The 22,149-nt window shown below is 43.2% G+C and overlaps 2 protein-coding genes across 4 annotated transcripts in view; one reads left to right on the forward strand and one right to left on the reverse strand.

The window, feature by feature from the left end:
* The window catches only part of Gpr137c (G protein-coupled receptor 137C), a 73,777-nt gene extending 68,285 nt beyond the window's left edge, over positions 1–5,492 (reverse strand). The window contains exon 1 of the mRNA XM_059273779.1: positions 5,067–5,492. Within this exon, the coding sequence (XP_059129762.1) occupies positions 5,067–5,492 (426 nt within the window). The remainder of the gene's footprint in view (positions 1–5,066) is intronic.
* A 611-nt stretch (positions 5,493–6,103) lies between these two features.
* Positions 6,104–22,149, forward strand: part of Txndc16 (thioredoxin domain containing 16) — an 80,261-nt gene continuing 64,215 nt past the window's right edge. The window contains exons 1-6 of one of the 3 annotated variants that reach the window (XM_059273782.1): positions 6,104–6,158; positions 6,499–6,549; positions 11,527–11,765; positions 12,790–12,872; positions 17,152–17,225; positions 18,024–18,098. In XM_059273782.1, coding sequence (XP_059129765.1) covers positions 11,606–11,765; positions 12,790–12,872; positions 17,152–17,225; positions 18,024–18,098 — 392 coding nt within the window. In that variant the 5' untranslated portion in view covers positions 6,104–6,158; positions 6,499–6,549; positions 11,527–11,605. The other 2 variants (XM_059273781.1, XM_059273780.1) reach the window with 2 other exon arrangements.

The raw sequence follows: 22,149 nt of genomic DNA on the forward strand, positions 1-22,149 counted from the left end.
TCTTTCTTTCTTTCTTTCCTTCTTTCTTTCTTCCTTCCTTCCTTTCTTTTTTTTTAACTGTTATATTTTATAGGGCTGTGGAGAGATGGCTCAACAGTTAAGCACTTGTTGCTCTTTCAGAGGATCCCGGTTTAGGTCCTAGCACCCACATCAGGTAGCTAGCAATGGCCTGGAACTCAAGTTCCAGGGGAGCCAATGGGCACCTGTATGCACATAACCTGTTTTGGTGATCATTATATTCTCATAGTAATCATGTTGCAAAATGCTTTGAAAATATTAAATCCATTAATTGTAAACCACTTGGATACTGCCTTCTGTGATATATTATGCATCTAGAATATATATAGGCTCACAGTCATAGAAAAAGTAGGATCAAGTTAGTGGGTTAAAGACACTTGAGTAGGTTCAGAAAAAAGCAGTTTATATTTCTTGCAGATAGAAGTCAAACACTGAACTAAACCATTTCTATTGAATAGTAACTTGAGATGTGAGACATTTATTTTGTAGACTTTTCAGTTACTATATCTTAAAGTAGCTTTGTTAGTAATATTTTACCAGTAGTAATTATAATTAATCTTTACTTAAACCAAGATAATCTATGCATTCATTACTTCTATAATCTTTAAGCACAAAATAAAGACTACAGACAGGTAAATAGTGCATTTACCTTGACGAGGCAATAAATAACATTCATGAATGTAAAAGTTAGAATTTTAAATGTAATACTTTAGCTCTTTTGGCATCAGAATTCATTGCATTTTATACCGATTAAGCAACTAGTATTTATATTACAAAAACTGGAAGGGAAAAATGTAAAGATGGGCCTCAAAGATGAACTCATTTATTTGGTATGCACCATAGCGTTTCAAAGGTTGTATACTAACTATCATGTTGTCTCTTTATACATCCTGATGGAGGATAGAATCATAAGATAATCTACTTAAAGACTTAAATCTTCACTAGTGAAAACATAGGAGTACAAAATCTCGTCTGATAAATGTCATGCTCTGCTGATCTTGCCGGAAAAGTTCATTATCTGCTTTGAGGTTACTATAGTTTTCTTCTTCCAAAACTCTATTTCTGGGAGGTTATCTATGAGAAGATGAAAGGCTCAATCCTTTCAGAAAGGACTACTTTTAGCTCAATTCCATTCAGGTGTAAACCAGATAGATGTAAGAGTGGTTTATGCAGTTAACTTTTAAAAACCATGTGTTTTGGAAGACTCGCCATAAAATGTGTTCAAAAGTAGTAATGGTTGTTTTCTATATTTATACTGATCTATTTTTAAACTATGTATCTGTGTGTGTGTGTGTGTGTGTGTGTGTGTGTGTGTGTGTGTGTATGCTTGTGAGTGCAGGTGTGTTGGAACTCCTGGAACTGAAGTTACACAGTTGTGAGCCACCTTAAGCAGGTGCTGGGAACTGAATGGAATTCTGCAAGAGCACCAAGTGCTCTTAACTGATGGGCCATACTTTCAGGACTGATCCATGGTTCTTTATAATGCAAAGTTGGAATGTTTTTAATTCATCAGAAATGGACACAACAAATATTTTAAACGAAAAGGAAAATGGAATTAATATTTAATATGAGAGACAGTAAAGACAATACTTTGGCATAAAAATCAAATAACAGTTTCGTTTTTGTCAACAAACTTTCCCTACGACTCTGCTATGGTATGAAGAATTCAAAAGCTGGGTGGTACATGCCCATAATTCCATCACTTTGGAAGCTGAGGCATGAGGATTTTAAGTTTGATACCATCTTGGGCTACACAGAAAATTCCAGGCTAGCCTGAGCCAATTAGCAAGCCTATCTGAAAACAAAACACTGAAATAAACAACTCACAGACAGAAACTTTATTAATTTAGAATGATCAATGGAAATCATACTCCCAGTTACTTGGAATTGTTACTTAAAAATTTTAATTTAGAGCTGGGCATGGTGGTACACATCTAAAATTCCCAGCATTTGGAAGGCTGAAGCAGGAGGGTGGAGAGTTCAAGGCCAGCCTCGAGTACATAGAGAGCCTACCTCAAAACAAAACAAAAAACAAAGAAAAACAACAAAAAAAGAAAGAAAACAAAAAACACCCCACAAGAAAAACAAATTCAATCTTACTGCTTCATTTTTGAGGCAAGGTCTTGCAATGTGCAAATAGAGAACCTCCTCCTCCCTCTGCCATCTAGGTGCAAGGATTACAACTGTGCACTAACATATTTATCTTTTGCTATATAAGCCATAGTGTCTTAGAACTATGTAGTTTAGGCTGGCCTCAAAGTCAGGGCATTTTTCTGCCTCAGCTTCCTGAGTGCTAGGATTATAGGTATGAACCACTATATCTGATTTCAAAGTACAGATATCTATGAGGTGGTTTTTTTTTTTTTTTTTGGTAATGAATTGGGAAATACATTCTAATTAAATTGTATATTTTAAAGCAGGTTTTAAAAAAAGGATAAAATTTATTTAAGTAGTATTGTGTGTCCTAAAATTCTTAGTTTTATTATAAAAGGCAGACAAATAGCAAAAAAACTTTAGTACAATATTTTGAAAATTATGTTTTCTAGAGAAGTTTGGTTTTTTTTTCTTCAAAAATTGTATTACAGAAACAAGTGATACTTTGTTGTTCTTTTTGGTGACAGGGTTTCTTTTGTGTTGTAACAGCCTGGCTGTCTTAGAACTTGCTTTGTAGACCATGCTTGCCTCAAACTCATGGAGATCCACGTGCCTCTGCCTCCTGAGTGCTGGGATTAAGGACATGGGCCACCATGCCAGGTTATAAATGATTCATTTAATAAGACTTTCAGACTTTAATGTTTCCTTACTTGTAATATCAAGATAAAAAATATGAAAATTCTATCTAGATACTCTGTATTTCTTTGTTCTAGAAGTACAGTTTTTAGAATTTTGCACTTAAATATAGTTGATATTTTTCCTACTGTAATGTTTTGGCCACTTTATTTGCCTTTGAGTGGGAGGTACTGGCTGGTAGAAGATACAAGCGAACCCTAAGGAGTGGTTTTCAACCTTCCTTATGCTGTGACCCTGTAATGCTATTCCTCATGTTGTGGTGACCACCAACCACAAAATTATTGTCACTGCTACTTAGTAACTGTAATTTTGCTACTGTTATGAATCATAATGTAAGTATCTATGTTTTCTGATGGTCTTAGGTGACTCCTGTGAAAGGGTAGTTTGAACCCCAAAGGGGTCTTAACCCACAGGTTGAGAAATATTGCCTTAAGACATCCAAGGTATCTAACTCAGGTTTGTGGGAACTTGGATGTATCCATATCTAAACTCTTATCTAGTTGCATGTTTACAATTGTGTACTTTACGTGTTACATCTCAAGTGAAAAGGGTGGTTAGCCACTTGGAAAGGCCCAATGAACCACATATATAATTTACGTCAAGACATGTGGAGGGTGGGAGGCAGACATACAAGGTATCTGATGCTCCTAACAAATGGACTTCTAGTCATTTTCAGGTAGGTTAACTACATCTGAAGCTAAAGTAAAGTTTCAATGATGGGAAATTATTAATGTTCTATTAGAAGTGGTGTCAAGAAGATCTCAGTATCAGTTCATCTATAAATAAGTGTTATGATAGCTTAAGCAACTGGATGATAAGAACCATCTTCAAATAAATGACATCATTATAGCAAGTTTATTTGATTTATAATTACATCTGCTTTTTACTCATGCTTCTTAAGGGTTGGGGTTTTGTAGTATTGCGTGGCCTTCCAAAGGATGGAGAATAAAAGTTTGGTTTTGTTACTTAACAGTTGTTTTTAGTATGGTGAATAGCTGAAATTGTAACTGTGATTTTAAAATGATGCATTGTTTTCCTATTAAGGGAGGAAAAGAGTTGGTTTATGTTGCAAATATAAATACTTAATCTGATTCAAAAGTGCCCTTTTTTTTGTAACTTTTCCTTGAGACTGTTATCACCTCCAAAAGCCTTTGAGAGGATTAGCTGCATAGACCAATACTATATTAGTCAGTATTAAGTGTATGATGTCACCTTTTTCCTCCCCTCCTAAGCTTTTATTTTGAGGGAAAGGAAGACTTTTAGGGGGTAAGCCTGAAAACACGAAGGCTTAAATACCACTGATATACATGACTGACAACCTTACACCCCAAACCTGTCTGAAATGGGTCAAATACTTAAGCGCTGCAGAACAATGCAATCCAACCAGCAATTCCCCGTAAAAGAGAAAGGGGGTGTGATTAGACTCAGGCTATTAAGCAAGTTGTTGAAAAACAAAACAAAACAAAAAAACCCAGTTCCGTGGTTTGTGTCTGCAACAGGCATAGGTTAAGCTTGTTTCTTCTAATTAGCTTCCCACCAAAGGGCTTTGCTGTAAGAGACCGGCTGAATCGCCAAAGCAAGCAGCGACTGGGACAAACATTAAGGGCTTTATGGAGGTCCTTCGACTGTCCCGCGGCATTGGCTATTGATCGTTCACCCCGCCAGGGAAGCGATCGATCAGAATTTGTGTAAGGTGTATCGAGCCACAGTTAAGGAGGTGTGTGTATGTGCGGGGTGGGGGGTGGGGGGTGGGGGGTGGGGGGGATATAAGCTTCTAATAAAAGAAACGCAGCAACAATAGCGGAGGAGCAGCTCTGCCTGGTGACGTAATGGCTGGCAGCGGTCCAGCTCCGGCAGAGCTGCCGCTACCTCAGCATCCAACCTCCCCTCAACCCGGTCCAGCCCCGGCCGAGCTACGGGAGCTTGTGACTTCTTACGATGCCGCTCTGTGGTCGCCACCAACGCCTTACCGTGGAGGTCTGGAACACTGAACAAAGGGTGTCCCACAGTCTTAAGTTGTCGGGGCACGCATACTCTCTCACACTTCTCCAACCCTCTCAGGCGCCGAGTCCATCAGCGGCTTAAGTTGAGGGAGAGGGAAAGACCGGAGTGCCTCAGTGTCCCCCAGGCTGCTCTCCCGCCACCACCTTCCCCCCAGATCTCCCCCCCCCCCGCCCCGGCCCCCCACTCCCCGTCGGTGTCGGCGGGAGTGGATCCCGGCGGCCCCGCTCCCCCGCACGCCGGTCCTCCCGCCTTACCTCTGCCAGGTAGAGGTTGAGGAGACAGAGCGTGGAGAACTGGAGGCAGGAGGGGAAGCAGTAGAGCAGCCAGTGCGGGAAGAAGTGGAGGCGAGAGGGCGGCCGCAGCACGGGCAGCGAGCCGCTGAGGGAGAAGGCGGCCGAGAAGAGCGTGGTCCGGAGCGCTGCCCACGCGAGACAGAGGAAGAGGCAGAGGCTCTGGTAGCTGAGCCGCCGCTCGCGGTACAGGAGCAGCCGCCAGAGCTGCAGGTAGGCAAAGGCGAAGAGCGCTGCGTAAAGCAGCGCGTGCAGCACGCTCAGCGCCAGCTGCACCGAACCGGGCACCGCGGTCCCCGAGGCCGCGACGGCGCCCCCGCCGGGCGTCGAGGGTTCGCGGCCAGCCGTGGGGACCGCGGCGGCCGCCGGCCCCGGCACTGACACCCTCATCGGGGGACGCGAGCAGCGGCGAGGGAGCGCGGGAAGGAAGCAGCCCAAGCGCCCTCCTCCCCGGACCTCCCGCCCGCCCCAGCCTGCGGCCCCCGGGCAGCGCCGTGCCCTGCAGGACTCGCAGCCCCGCGCGCTGGCCGCGGCTGCCCTCGGGCCCGCCTCCCCCTCCCCCCGGGGGGGCTCGGCTCCTCCTGCCGCGGCTCGGCTCCGCCGCGGCAGAAAACAACTCTCGGCTGGAGACAATCAGCTGAGCGAGCCGAGCATTTGAGGCGCTCGCTCCGCACTGTGGGCTGCCGGCGATTGGCCCGGGTGGGCACGCCCTCTGGGCCCCGCACTCGGAAGGCCACGGGCCTCAGAACCCGTCACTCCAGCATGCTCCGATCTGATTGGGCTCCTGCCGCCCTCCCTCTTTTTCCCCGCCCCTCTCCCCACCCACGCTGCTGATTGGCCCAGCAACTGCAAGACCAGCTCGCGCCGGCGGGAGGATTCCAGATTCTGTCACCTAGGCTTGCTCTCGCTCCGCCCGGTCGATCCTTCCATTGGTTGGAGGATCTCTTACGTAAGGAGCACGAGGAGAAGGCGGAGCTTCGGGGGTTGTCCCCCCCCCCCCCCCAGGAGAATGATTTTGCGGAGGCAGGGGCGTCCGTGGGCGGCGAGCTCTTTCAGGTAGGCGTAGTCGTTTGCGGGCTGCCTTGGGAACCAGCCGCTGCCCCGCCTTCTGGCTCCGCCTTCTCTTGGGTGGCGGGAAGTGCTGTCCTCAGAGACCGATCAGTTCATTGCACGCAGGTCCTGCGAGCAGTCTCCGACAGGTGGGTGGCAGCGGGCCTCGAGATTCTGCCTGCAGGATTGCGTGCACGTCCGCATCCGGCAGCGTTCCTCTAAGCAAGGCTGCGTGCGGAGCTCCCGCTTCTGATTCAGCACACCTGTTTCTGGGGCGCCGAAGGACCCTGGTTTTGAGTGATTGATTTATTATTATTATTATTATTTTCTTTTTCTGGATGAGTAGGAGGAAGCACGAGGCGAGGGGAGTGAATAAAGTAAAGCGTGAGCTGAAACTGTAAGTAATCTCTTGGGAAATGGCCCTTAAGCACGGGTGGTACTGGGACTAGATGAATGTGAAGGCCTTCTGCAAGGGGAAGGTGGTTCTTTGAAATCTGCAATTTGGAAAAGTGTCCTTGGCATAAAATTTGGGGTGTGTGTGTGTGTGTGTGTGTGTGTGTGAAACAGTAACACTTTGGCGATTGTCCAGAATGGAAGAATTAGAGTGATATTCCACTTGTGTTAGTCTTGTGTGTAGGAGCGGGTGGTGCTGTCTTCATTTGAGACCCAGAGGTACAAAAAAATAAACGTTATATTAGCATGTTAAATAAGTGAGAAACGACTGTATATTGGGCCACTACATGAAATTCGTTACCCGCCCCCCCTTTTTTGTATTTGGTAGCAAATCAGTTAAAGTGATGCAAGATTAAGAGGGAATCCTGTGTTCTCAGGGTGACCATCTCATCACAGATTCAGTGTTCTTGCAGACAGGTATTTACTGGAGCCTCCAAAACCCAGCCTTTCCTAAGTACCCCCTTTCCTATGCTCTACCTGAGAACAGTGTTGTTTCCCGGTTCTCCACTCAGCAAGTGCATGTTGCATAGGGGTTTAAGATCTATATTGTACTCCACATTCTGGGCCAGTAGTTTACCAGGCAGCAGATATTGTCACCACCCATGTGTATACAATCATGCCCGTGCACATACAATTAATGATAAAATGGAAAATGCCACAAGTGTTTTTATTCAGTGGTATTAGGGTAGGCCCATCAGGTGAGCTATAAGGAGGCAGGGGACTCGGTAGCATTTAGATGTTTTATCTCGTTAGTTTTAGGGTTGGTGGAGGCTGTCTTCATTCCAAACGTTAAAGATGTTAAGCCAGATTACAAAGGTGGATTGTAAGTGGTGATGGAAAGGAGGTAGTGCAAGATGATGTGGGTTCTTAGAATGATCTGCCTTTCATGAAGTTCTACTCAAGCCCGCTGCAGGGTCTTTATGCAGGTGCAGTTTCTTCAGAGAACCTGCGTACACAGCACTGATCATTACAGATCAGCAGCAAGCAGTTCTCATTCTGCACGCCCTAGAGCGTCGTTCTCCATGGTCTCTGACTTTGTCCTGTGTGAGAGAGAAAACTGTGAGAGTTTTATCCCTATCTTGGCCACATCTCAAAGTGGCTTTGCAGCATATGGCCTTTTTTTGAGGCTGAGTGGTTTGATCAGCAAGCTTCTTGGAGCATGGAAAAGTGCGGGTCTACATATGATTTATGTTTGTATATTGCCTGTCTTGGCTGGTGCTTGCATACTTTGTCACATGTAACCAACAGCAGCTACTATTCAGTGTGGACATTCTGGTTTCAAGCCCCTTCTCTGAGTGCTTGAAATAAGCTGCAAGAATCTTGGCACACACACCCATTTAGGTTTCTTAGGTATGTCTCGTCTCCAGATTTCTGTAGCCGCAACTTTATCAACTTGATGTGTCTCGTTCATTGACCGTTAGTGTCTGATAAACCTTTTCTTGTGAGGCCCAGACTAGTTTTGAGCTCTGCTTGATCTCCTAGCCAGTGTTTGAGAGTTTTTGTTAGGAAGCTGCTCGTTTTTTTTAGCTTGTGTGCCAATGGACGTAGATCAGTTTATGATGCAGAAGTAGCTCCTCAAATCTTGATGGCTTAAAGTTTTACAAGATTTCTTCCTTGAGCTCATGACACACTAGCTAGGGTTTCTCTGTGTTGTGTTCACGTGAACAAGATAGCTACCATTTTGAGCATTCCTGGTGACTTTGATAGAAGGAAATAAAGTCTGCCTGCCATGTGCTGGCTGTTGAAATGGTCGCCTGATATTCCTTTTTTTCTTACCTCCCCTCCCCACAGTGAAATCACATGGTTGTCATAAACAACTTCATCGGAGGTGGAATGAGGAGGCTCAGTGAAGCCTGCCTTACACCCGGGAAGAGGCAGGAATCTAGGGTCTGCCGCACCCAAGAAGCCAGGTCACATTTCTCCCATGGTTCTCATCAATTTGTGTAGGTGTGGAGAGTTTTGAAGTCTCAAGCACTGCTTTTAGTACCCTTTCTAGTTACTGGGGAAGGAGGCCATCACTCAATATTCTCCATATCTTTGTTTTCACTCTATGATTGCTGATAGTCTTTCCACCCACATTCTCTGTCCTGTAGTTTAAAGATCTTTGTGTAAGGAGGGCAAGACTCCGGGCAAATACTTTTTATTTTTCACAATGGGTTTGTCCATTCTTTTGTAGCTGGACGGGGTAGATTAGAAAATAGAAGCCATGGAAGTTTATTTACATGCAAAAAAAAAAAAAAGAAAGGTGAAAGACTCTAAGATCTGAAGAAAGAGGAGCATCTAAATAATAACTTTTAGAATAAAAATGTGGTGATTTAGTTAAGGAAGTGATGAGAGCCAGGTATGATTACAGCTCCTGCTTATAATCCCAGCACTCTGGAGGCTGAGGCCAGAGGATCACCATGAAGCCAAGCGAGGCTACGTGGTAAGCCCATGTCTGAAAAAGCTAAGAAAAGGAAAAAAGGAAAAAAAGAGTGGTTTTGTGGGCTTCGGAAGTTGCCTTGATATCTATCCTTGCCTCACTTTTCTTTTCTGTAGAGATAATTGCTCTCAATTGGTAATTATGTGTCTTGACATCGACAACTATTTTCAATAACTTTGGCTGTTGGTGTTTCGAAATATATTAAGCCTTCTGTCCCTGTTTTCACCCTTTGTACTTCCTTTGTGTCTCCTAACCACCCATTCCACTAGTGGACCCCACACACTCTATGCTTTACGTAATTTTTAAATAGTCAAATATTATCCAAGGTGGAATGATGGGGATGACTGATATAGTCCTTTCTCTGGTCCCTAACTGATTGCACAGTCATGTGACCTCATCTGTCCAGTTAGATAAAAGGCATCCAAAGTTTGCTTTGATGTACAGTCAGACCTTCAGAGCTGCAAAGCGTGTCTAGGGGGAGAGAAAACACGTACCAACTCTAATGTCTAATTTAGGCTAAAGTAATTGAATTGTAGCCTCAAGACAAGGAAATAATTGATGCTTGATCTTCCAGTTGTAATTTAACCTAATACTTTGCAGTTTAAGTAGGTTATTGTTATTTCATATAGGAATGAATGCTCGATAGGTATTCCTTTAGCCACAGAAATACATGCGGTTTCCTCCAGAATACAAAGAAAATAGTGGTTGACCTATTTTAAAATGTTCTCATTAATATAAAGCAGCCATGAAATAGGTTGCTTACAATGGCTAGAATGTATAATTAATTTTAATGCTGAGGATACCTTTTAATTAGGTATTGTTAAGGTTACATTTTTATATACAGCTGTCACTCATTTTACTTTGAGCTTTTTAACACTTAACTCAGAATTAAAAACTGAAGGCAAATCTGTTCAGTGATAGTAACATGTTCTAATGAATTTCAGAAGTATTAAGTAATTCATGAATCATTAGTCTCATTTTTTTTTTCAACAGCACCTGATCTCCAGGGAGAAATGTCTTGTTGATAATCTTGGATGAATGGAGCATGTAGCCAGTGATTTAGGATTTCTTCATAAAGTTATCATCTCATTCTTTGCTGAAAAATTCTGCTCTTACTCTTAGGAGTATATAGAAATAATTTTTGCTGTTTTCATTACCTATTTTAAAGTAATGATCTTGTATTTGAAGTATAGCGGTCCTACTTCAGATTAAAAGATGAAAATTCTCACTTATACCTGTGAGTGTACTTTTGCTCCTTGGAAATATGGTAGTTTTATATTATCTTAATTTCCCTAGAGGCTGGGAGTGTAGCTCTGTGGTAAAGTGCTTGCCTAAGCTGTTTTTTAAACTTCGACAGTATAGATCATCAGTAGAAGAACTCTTGGAGTTGTTTAAGAAAAAACCAAAACAAAACTGCAGAACATCAGACATGAGTGACTTCAGGACAAGGGGAGAGTAGTGAGTACATCAAGGAAGGCCAGGAGGCTGGCTGGACCAGACCGGGTTCAGAGAGGACGACTGCACTCGTCAGTTGAGAAACGTTTCCGTGTATAAGCAGTGTGAAATAGGATGTCTTAAGCATTAAAGGAGGCATACGTTCAGAGAGAATGTTCTTGCATAATGTGAGTAGATCTCTTGCAAGACATTTAAAAGGTAGTAAACCCATAGCAGACTTTGTGATGTCTCCTTCCCAGCCAAATGGTGTTTAGTGGCTGCTGGAGTATTTGTTGTACATTAGCTGTAAATCTGTCAAACAAAATGTCCAATTTTAAAAATGAGCAGAGTCAGGCTTGGTGGTATAGGCCTGTACTCCCAGCTGCTCAGGAGGCTGGGGCAGGAAGATTGTAAGTTCAAAGTCAGCTTGGACAGCTGAGTGATACCTTGACTTCCGAGTAGATGGCTAGGACTAAAGATCAGCAGAAGAGTGCTTGCCTAGCTTGTACAAGGCTTTGAGTTCATTGTCTAACACAGGAAATTTAAAAAAAAATAAAGGATTGGATAATATTTTAAATTAATTTAGAATGTTCAAAAATGCCAGCTTAACTTACTGCAGTAAATATCTGTGAAACTTAAGCATTTTGTAGATATCCTAGATTTCTTTCGCAACTATTGAAAATTAAGCTGAGTATGGTATTGAATGGCTGTAATCCAAGCTCTCGAAAGGCAGTAACGGGTGCTGTGAGTTTGAGGCAAGCCGGGTTACAAACTAGAACCTTGTCTCAAAAACCAAACACAAAAGGCCTGGGAATGTAGCTGGCGTAGTGATACAGTACTTCCTTAAACTACATAATCCCCAGCTCTGTGAAAATATAAAATGAAATGAAAGTACTATCCATTCAGTATCCTTATATACCATTCCCCATCAGAGTTTCTTACTAGAAAGAAAGTTCTAGCAAAATCAAGTAATGTAGTGATTTAACTATTCATCTGGTGTCTTTAGCTCCCTTCATTTAACAAATTCACCTAACAGAACTTTGCGGATCTCCTATTCTGTGCCAGGTTTCGCATCAGGCAGTAGAACACAGCAGGGAAGAAAGCAGACTCATCTCCTGGCGCATCCATCCGGCTACAGCTCACGATGTCTTCTGGCTTCACTGTATACGGAGCTGGGGTCGCAATCGTTTTGATGTGCAGTTTTTACAAGTCAACTGAAGACTCTCTCCCCGAACTGAGTCCTCAGCAATATTTCAGCATGCTGCAGCCAGGAAAAGCCTCTTTAGCTTATTTCTGTCAAGTTGGTAAGTATCTTTTAAAATTCTTGCGTGGCTCTTGTGATATTTATTTCCCTGTCATCACTGCGCTCAGCGGGAACTTCTATCAGTTGTAACAGTGTGCTCTGTAACACTTCTTCAGTGATTCGCCTGCTTGGAAGGATCCAAACACCTTAGCTGTTCTCTTTCCTCAACGGCTATGATGCAGTGGTGATTGCCTTCTGAGTTTAGTATGGGGATTAAATGGGTTTACTTATGCGCTCACTTCATCTGGAGTTCATGTAGTCATTTCTGGAAGAATACTTTCTTACTCTTTTTCTTTACATGTAGCTATTTTTACTGTTTTATAAAAACTGGATATGTGCTTTTAGCAATGGTTTAGCTTAATATTCTGTATTCTGCTTTGGGCGTGTCATTAATTATACTGTATTAATTAACATGACTATTGAACAGAATTGTGATGGTGTCATGTAAGTCTTTATGCCAGTAACAGTGCAGTCGTATTGGAATTACCAAAATGACTTCACATCTCTAGTTATTCTTTAATTCGAATTGTGATTTGGGACTTTAAAGTCATTTTGAAAGTTTTGTATGTGTGTGTAAGAACTGTGTATACAGTGTTAAACTTGGAGGAATAATACCACATTAGATTTAAACTTTTTTTGTTTGTTTGCTTGTTTTTTGAGATAGGGTTTTTTTGTCTAGCCCTGGAACACATTCTGTAGACTAGGCTGGCCTCGAACTCACAGAGAACTCACTCTGCCTCCCAAGTGCTGGGATTAAAGGTATATGCCACCACCACCCAGCTTGAACTTATTTTTTTTTTATCATATGCTTTAAATAAGAAGTTTTTAAGGTAATTTACAAAACTGTATTGTGATAATAGAAATAAGAATAAAGAAACAATAGGAAAACATGTGGCTGGATGTAATCTTGTTGTTTTGAAGGCTAGTCACATAATTTTTGTGTGTTCAGATTTTACCTTTAATTTTAAATATTCATCTTTTAGAAGAGCAGATTCACAAATATTCATTCAACATTCTTGTTTTAGGTTCGCTAAGTAACTCTGTGTTTCTTGAAGAACTAAAAGAAGCCGTTAGGCCTCTCCAGGACTATGGAATTTCCGTCACAAAGGTAGACCAATATTTATGTTAGTATCAGTGACAGACATTTATAATAGTATGACCTAAGACTGCAATCGAGCCGGGCGGTGGTGGTGCACGCCTTTAATCCCAGCACTCGGGAGGCACAGCCAGGAGGATCTCTGTGAGTTCGAGGCCAGCCTGGTCTACAGAGAGAGATCCAGGAAAGGTGCAAAGCTACACAGAGAAACCCTGTCTCGAAAAAAAGACTGCAATCTAAAAACACATGAGCTTCAGACCTTTTTCCAAACTGAGAAAACAATGTTTTTTGTTTTGTTTTGTTTTGTTTTTTCTTGCTTCTTACCTAAGCACAGAAAGCTAGCTTCAGACGATTATGTAACAGTGCCTGGAGAGAAAGGAGCTGGCTAAGTCCCCCAGCGTGAGAACTGACTGTGTTTCATAACCTATTCTCTCAGGGTGTTTTCAGGCCCATGGTAAGGTTTTGTTCTCTTTTGTCCTACCAGTATTTCACAACAGCCACAATTTGGCTGTTTATTAAATTTCTATTAGTATAAATGGAAGGAAAAAAATGAAGATGATTAAAATTTTTTTTGACTTTCTGTTTTTCTGTTTTTATAGTTGTTTATGCTATAAATTAGACTTTTATTTAGAATAAATTAAAACAAGTCACTTTGAAAATAGAAAATTTTTTTTCCAAAAAAATGTTCAAATTTGCCATGGAGTTTTATGGGCAGTTTCCACGTGTATCAGATTGGGTAACATCTAAGACTTCAATTTACTTTTAATTTACGTGAGAAGTCTCCCGGTGATGGTCCTTCTTTCAGATTAGTGTCTGCTGGCTTTCTCATACGTTTATTTGTTCTCGGTTCAGCTGCCACCTCCCAGAATGACTGCTGTCCCTCTTAGTGTCTGCAGTAGAGTCCCTCCAGGCAGTTAGGACAGTCTAGGCACCGTATAAAAACCAGTCATACTGCAAACTACATCTCCTGGGTGTGTCAGTTCTTTCTGTGGAGACGCTTGGTTCACTCACTGAGTCTGTTCTAGAATATTCCCAGCACTCACCTCTCATGAACTCTGGGTAGAAATTTAAACAAAAATTCAGAAGTGGTGGGCTAGAGATGCCCAGTGGTTAGGAGCACCAGCTGCTCTTGCATTGGACCCAGTTCCCAACACCTGTGTGGCAGCTCACAACCATCTGAAACTCTAGTTCCAGGGCATCTGATGCCCTGTTTTGGCTTCTACCATCACCAGGCATACATGTGGTACACATACATGTATGCAGCCACTCATGGTCATAAAAATGATTAAACTTTAGAAATGAAATAGTCATTATATGATGCTCGGGCATGACTGTGCTGTTTATCTGGTCAGGGAGAGAAGAGCCTAGAATTGTATGACTGGAGGAGAATCTTAGGATCTGTGCTTAGACTGCACTTACTTACTGATATAACTTACAACTTTTGATGTTCATGGTTGAAAACACTGAGGTTTCCCGAGAGAAGATGGTAAATCACAGACCCATCCTGAACATTTGGCTCAGTCCTTGCCACATAAGAAATTGTAAATATTTATGACAGTGAAATGAGTTTACTGTATTGAGTATTCTTTAGATGACCAAGACCTAGTCCTTTTCTTTGGAAAGGATGTATTGTGAATATGGGGATACATCACATTCACAGATCATCTTAGTACCAAGAGGAATGTAATCATTATAATAAGGGCTCTATCAATCCAGTCCCGTGTTAAAGAAATGAAGGCCTGTTTCTAAGTGCTGAGAGAAAGTCACAGTAGTGTTGGGGAGGAGTAGCATTTGACAGTGTCTTCAAAAATTAAGATTGACAGAGACAGGTAGATGAAGAAATCACCAAAATATAGATGTCTTTGGGCCTGTGTGCGTGTGTGCGTGCATGCATGTGTGTATGTATGTATGTCTCTGTACGCGCGTGCACTGAGTTTAGTTAGCTTGCTTGAATGATGTGTCAGGGCTTATTTAATGGTGCATCTTATAGTGGTTACCCCACTGAAGGAAGTGATTGCCTCTCCCTTGGCCACCGTTAGTTGCCAGTAGGCTCCTCCAGGCTGGGTGGAGCTAAAATATAAGTGGGCTAAACAGTCCGGACAAGAGAAATATTCTCAAGTTGGGCACAGTAACTAAGTCCAACTTTACGCTATTTAAAAATGTGTCTAAAGGCTTCACACAATTTTAAGGTAAATGAAGAAAAAAGGATACGTTATACAGATGATAACCAAAATAAGGTTTTGTATCAAGTTGTTTTTTAAAAGCAAACGAAAGCCCTTTAGTCCATCTTTGACGTTTCCTCCTCTCATAACCATTCCATGGACCCCGAGGTTCTGTGTTCAGAACTTTTCAAACTCGGCTGCTCTTGCACTTCACTCTGACTTTGCTGGTCACCGTGCCACCGAGGGACCACGGCGCTGTCCTACTCACTGGCTGTTTCTTCTCACTCTTATCCCACGACAGACTCTTCTCTGTGTGTGAGCAGGTGTGTCAGGTGACAGAGAGGCTTCCATGACACTCACAGTCAGTTAAAGCCCTGAGTGTCACAGAGACAGACCGCCTTGTCTGGGGTTCATGTGCTGTCCCCCAACCTTCCTCATGTTTCTGAAGCACACAGTTCATCTTTCTGCTCCCCGGGCCTGCCAAAGGTGCCATTACCACAGGACCTTTGCAGGTATTTTCACCTCATTCACACATTCATATATCTGTGTGTCCCCCGTCTGTTCTTAGCGCCAAGGTCACCTCCTCAGAGAAGCCCTCCTGGGTTATCTGTCTCAAATGGTGTACTGTATTCTGTCCCTTTACTGTTTTTATGTATGGTACTTAGCTTTATATATTAATCATTTAATATTTATACTTTTAAAATGTAAGTTCAAAATAAAATTTTTCATTTGGGACTTAACTGTATCCCCCGGGACTAACATAATGGTAGCTCTTCAGACTATCGTGAATGAGTACATGGATCTCTTGTCATAACATCAAGCATTCCTTTTCTTTGGACTAGAAAGTTAAAAACTTACATACACTAAAGTTCTTTTGGCTGTGGCTGACTTAATTCTCATTTTCTGTTCCTTATATCTTTCAAGTCAGTTCCCCTTTTATAATTTTTTTTTTAACAAACAGATTTCATTCCATTTCCTCAAATTCTGCATAAATAAATTAAGCTAGCAAGAACAAAAACCCCACTCCATCAAAGCAAACAAAACCCTTAACCAAATTCAGGACAAAATGACCGCCTCTCCAGCCTTTGTTTAGGTTAGTTACATTGGTGGCCGTTTGTCCCCCTAGCTGGAAACGTGTGCTCTCTCCTCATGGCTTGCTTCTGTGTGGTTGTGCGTGCACACAGTCACTCTTCATAGTGTTCCTTTCTGCATTCATGACCAGCCTCTTAAGTTCCCACGGCTTCCCTCCAGGTCCCAGTCCTTGAGCTGTACTTACCTTCCTGCCTCCTTATTGTGTACCCTCTTACCTTCTGTCTTATTTTCATGGCTGGTCTCAGACGTTTCCTCACAGAAGTCTGGGTTGTGAGCGGTCTGGGCTTGGTGTGGCTGCTCTAACACCGGACACTTGGTTTATCTTTCCATTGCACCATTTTAGCGAATGGTGTAAAGGTGCCCGTGCTTGTGATCGCCACTGGTACTCTAGTATTCTTATTGAGAGAGAAGCTGTCAGTCTCCTTTTGAGATCTGTCGGTGAATTCTCACACAGTGACATCTCCTGGTGCCACGTGTACCCTGTGGCCATCCTGACCCGCTGTGGAGGCTAAAACAGCTTTTTAATGTAACACTTTATTTTTTTTTTGAAGCGTGGTTCCGTTAATAAAAGTAGAGGGGTTGATGGACTTGGTTAGGAAACCGGCAGAGCCTATGGGCCACACCTGTGCGCAGTTGCAGGGTTGCTGTCATAGACCCAGCTTAGGTTCTCTCTGCTAGGCACTCACTCTACCTCCGAGCCCCACCCTAAGCCTCTGCTTTTTGGTTTTCTTGCGTGGTTATCTTGTCGTAAGCATTCCCTTCCTGTTTCACCTCCTTACCTCCTGATTGCTTTGCAGAATTGAGTTAAATGTAAACTTGTGGAAAATTAAGTGTCATTTTGAGTAGCAGAGAACGGTACGGTTCCTTTCTGTGGTTTCCTCGAGCACCTGTGTGAGCAGTGAAAGCACTGAGTCAGGAAAAGCGAGAGGCAAACTTTAGCCTGGAGACAGGTGGTAATGTTTCATCTCCTTGTTTTCCTAACCGTGAAACTTGACCCTGCGACGCATACCTTAAACCCCGAATATAATCTTTTACAGGTTAACTGTGTCCAGGAAGAAGCGTCAAGGTACTGTGGGAAAGAAGAGGGTTTGATGAAAGCGTATTTATTCAGGTAAGCTCTCCTGGCAGTGTGACATACTAATGCAGAGCGATCATTTTAGACTATTTAAGAGCACATAGCACATCACTGAGCCAGAGTAACGTGGTCTTTAGTGGGGACTTAGGAAGTTTAGTAGAAATCCTAGGAATAGATTTGTCGTTAAACCATTCTGCGCTTTAATTTTCTTCTTTACAAAAACTGGAGAGTAATCCAGCATTCCCTGAGAGTCTTCTGTGAATTCCTACTAGAATGTCAGGCGGGAGGCACAGCAGACTACTGATGGTTCTGTGTGACTCTGCGAGCTCCATGTTGGGAACCCTTTCCTCGTGAGGGATCCATCCATTGACCCTTTCCTCGTGAAGGATCCATCCCCTGGGATCTGGGTATTGGTTCCCCTACGGCTGAGTCTGCCATCTTATCCTGCAGAGGTGGCCTAGGAAGTAGAGAGAGCCTGTTTGCTCAGGAAACTCTTCTCTCACATCCTTGTTTCCTTCCCAAGCCAATCTGGAAATCTGCATGTGATGGAGATATTATTAGGATGTATCTTTTCGATTTATATTTGTTTCCTATTATTATTATTGTTATTACTACTATTATTTTGCCAAGTATAGGTCCTAAACTTTTCAAGATGAACATACGTGAGTGTATCCTTAGTATATACTTGAGAATATTATGTACCAGCAGTCTGAGAGTATATGAGGTACACAGACAAGACACAGGCTCTCACATCCGAGAACTTAATATTAGATACCTAAGCAAATTGGAGTGTGAGGAGGTACTTCAGTAACGTGTTCTTCAAACCCTTTCTAGAGGCAACATACTGCTCAGGGAGTTCCCCACGGACACCTTGTTCGACGTGAATGCCATCGTCGCCCATGTTCTCTTGTAAGTACAGGGGACACTCACTTGCTCATTGGTGAGCTCACTTTTGAGAACCACAGTCGTTGGAGATATTTTGGAGTTTTAACCTATTTATAGGCATAGGTTTCATACACATCACTGGTTTATCATCTCAAGAGTCTAACATTTTTTTCATTGGCAATAAACACAGGAATACATGCTCTGTTTGGAGGATTTTCTTAATGGGACCCAATGATCATACAGTTGCTTTTTGGTTTGTTAGTGCAACGAGTATGTACTAGATGTCTTATTCTGTCTGGGCCGCTGTAACAAAATCCACAGGCCAGGTGGTATAGAAAGCAGAATTTTACTTTTCACAGTTTTGGAGGCTGGAAGTCCAGTGTCAGATTACTGGCTGATTTGATGTCAGATGAGGGTCTGCACCTCTTAGAAGGCTGTGTTCTCCCCATGTCCTCTCAGAGCAGAGGAACCTGGATATCTGAGGTTTCTTTTATGAGGCTATTAATTTCATCCATAATGGACCCACTATCATGATCGAATCTTTCCTCAAAGCCCCACCTCTGAAGCACACCACTCTAGAGGTGGGTGTCAGTCAGTGTGTGCATCTCAGGGGACACACACACACACACACACACACACACACACACACACGCACGCACACACCTGGGTGTCAGTGTGTGCATCTCAGGACACACTGGGTGTTAGTGTATGCATCTCGGGACACATACACGTACACACACCCATCCAGGTGTCAGTGTGTGCATCTCAGAACACACACACACCCATCTAGGTGTCAGTGTATGCATCTCAGGGGACACACACACACACACCCATTTAGGTGTCAGTGTATGCATCTCAGGGGACACACACACACACACACACCCATCTAGGTGTCAGTGTATGCATTTCAGGACACACACACACACCCAGTATCATTGAATGCCTCTCAGGACACACACACACACACACACACACACACACACACACACACACACACACACACATATTAGTGTATGCACCCCAGGACCCCCCCCTCACCCCCCCCCCCCCCCCCCCCCCCCGTTCCAGGTGGTAGGTGGTTGCAGGGAGATACTCAGCTTTGCTGTTTCCCTTAGGATTTTAAAAGTACCTCGTCTCCTCACGCTAGCCTGATTTTTCTAGTTAGTGGATGGGCCTGCTCAGTCAGTGCCGAAGAGTCTGTGATGGGAGTTTTGTGAGGATGACTCAGTTCCCTGGCACGGAACCTTCCAGCCTGGGATCCAAGCTTACCTGGGCCAGATCTTATGAAGTCATTTTCTCAACCGAGTTTCCCTTCCTTCAGATAACCCTACCTTGTGTTAAGTTAACATAAAACTAGCTAGGACAAGCCCTAAGGCCAGTTAATAGGTGAAAGATGACCTTTTTCTTTTTAGGAAATAGTTTATTGAGATATAATTCATAGACTGTTCAAGTCTACAGTTTAGTGGTTTTAGTATATTTACTGATATATATAACCATCACCATGGTCAATTTCAGTTTTTCTCACTTTAGAAAGAACCCTGGCTCATTGTCTCCCATCTCCCTGTGTCCCACCCCTAACAGGCCCCCCTTATACTTTGTCTCTATAGACTTTCTAGTTCTGGACATTGAATATAAAGAGAGTCTTACAGTGTCCTGAGCTGTATCCTGAAAGATGACCTTGTGAAAAAGGAATTCCAGAGGGGTCAAATGCAGTTCAACAGAAAGCTAAAACAGAAGACAATGCTGCTGTTCTCAGGAAACTACCAGTTTTGCTGTTATTCATCCCCCAGTAGACAGCTGACAACAGTTTTGAACCCAGAAAGAGGGGTGAAGAAAAAGATTGCTTAAGGGATAGGGGGCACTAAGATTGCCATTCCTTAAAGTATGAATCCAAGTCTGACACTAGACTTCAGAATGGGTCCACACTGGACACCTCATGGCCCAGAGTTTTCCATCAGTCGGGTCCTAGCTCAGGAGAGGCTGTGGATGCTGAGGAGCCGGTCACCCAAAGCACTGGGCTGAGGAGATTGTTGATGTCCTTTTGTGGGAGTGGTGCATTCCCAGTGCTGACTTAGAGAACGCAAATTCCACATGTCATTTGCTTACCGTGTTCCTGCTACATGCCAGACGTTTGTTAGACACTGGGGATGCCGAGTAGGCCGTGGCTTCTGTTCTTGAGAAACTTCGTATTTTCTCGTGGAGTAGTTGTAGAAGATATGATGTGATAAGTATAACACTAGAAGCGTGTATGCCAAAGGGTTGATAGATGCCTAGGGAAGGGACAGGTCACGTCTAGGTAGAGGGTAGGTAGTTACTGAGTGGGCTTCCTGAAGAGAGTAGCAGATGTGATACATCTCTAAGAGCAAATGCCTGGTGAAGAGGGAAGTGGGGAAATGTGTGACAGACGTGGAGTTGGAAATAAGTGTGGCGAGAGGAGTTTTGTGGAGTGCGTGTGACACATGAAGAAGGCTGGCTGTAGCGTGGTCTTGAGTGTACCCCCGGGCAGTTCAGGCAGCATGCTTTGATATCTCCCGGTGTTCTGGCAGTCTCAGTGGAGAGCGTGTGTTCTGCACTGAGGCTGCCGTGAGGTGGTAGGTCCTCCCGGAAGCACCTGGGTTGGCTAGGTGCTTGGTTTTGAATTACTTGTTGTTGTTGGCTTTCAGAAACCTTTTGTTATTGGCGCAGTTTTCATGACCCTCACACTCAGGTACCCAGGCCCATATCCACAGCGGACGAGCTCACTTTAGACTAGCTGTGCTAATACGTGCCGCTGCATTCAGGCCCATGCACCCACCTTTTTTTTTTCAGTTGTTTATTTTTGAGATTATAATTTAATTACAACATATCTCCCTTCCCATTCCTCCTACCATACATCCTTCCCTGATCACCTTTAAATTCATGATCTCTCTTTCTCTCTGTGTACTAATTGTTATCACATGCATATGCATATTCATATACACGTATATATTCCTAAATATAACCTGTTGGGTCCATATAATGTTACTCCTATGTATGTCTCCCTTTTTGAGGCTCCTTATTTCAGACCTCGGCTAAGGCACCTTCCAGGCTCTTCTGTTAAGAGGTTGTTGTCAGAGACCCTTGATAAAAGCTGCTTTTTAAAATTTTTATTTTCTGGACATTTTGAGTCACTCCTAACACTTGCTTGTTACCCCTGCCTCCCTGGACCACAGAAGAGGCTGTGAGAGCCCTTTGGAAGAATTTTGGCAGACACAACGATTGCTTGTGTCTGCACCATGTGCACCTGGCTATTGATTGTTACAAAGAATCAAGACTGTAGTGGAGTTGGGCCCTTTCTGTATGTCACAGTAGGTGAATAAAATCTTTTTCCTTTGTTTTCTTGCCCCCTTACTAGTGTGTAGAGATTGAACCCAGGGCACTTGCTTTGGCAAGTTTTTACCACTGAGTATCCAGCCCTAATTAAGTCTCCAACGTGACTTTGGGTTTGGGCTTATTGTCCTGCTGAACCAACACAGAACCTGACCAGTTTTAGCACGTGTAGAAACTGCTTAGTGGCCATTGTAACAAGTAGGGAAGTAAAGGAGTGGTGTTCTTCTTGATGCTCACCATGAGAAAATAGCTGGGCTTAGCAACAGTTAATTCAGTAACGGTCAGCAAAACTACCAAATGCTTGACTTCTTCTTCATCCTGCCCATTCGTACTACCCAGATCCAGGCTGGTCACCATCTGCAGTAGACAAGGAAGGAGAACCATTTACAACGATGGCTCTCCTCTAACAGTCTCAGGCAGCTGCAAGAGCTGCAGCCCCTGACAGGACAGTGAGGCATTGCAGACACAGGCCATCGAGGGGACATTGAGGCCAAAACCACCGAGGGGAAGAAGAAATGGAGGAAAGGAAGTCAAGAAGTAGAAATCAGGGAAGCAGTTCCTTCATTTTTCGCTTTGAACATAATAAAAAGACTTGTGGAATACAGTGTTGCATGACATTCTCCAATAATGATATTTAAATATTGAGTGATGATGCCAGATAACGTGGCTGTACTTTGTAAATTGCCATGAAAAAGAAATAGGCTTTTTCAATTTGTCATTCTGTTTT

This window comes from Peromyscus eremicus, chromosome 9 (assembly GCF_949786415.1).
Source record: "Peromyscus eremicus chromosome 9, PerEre_H2_v1, whole genome shotgun sequence".
Classification (NCBI taxonomy): Eukaryota; Metazoa; Chordata; class Mammalia; order Rodentia; family Cricetidae; genus Peromyscus; species Peromyscus eremicus.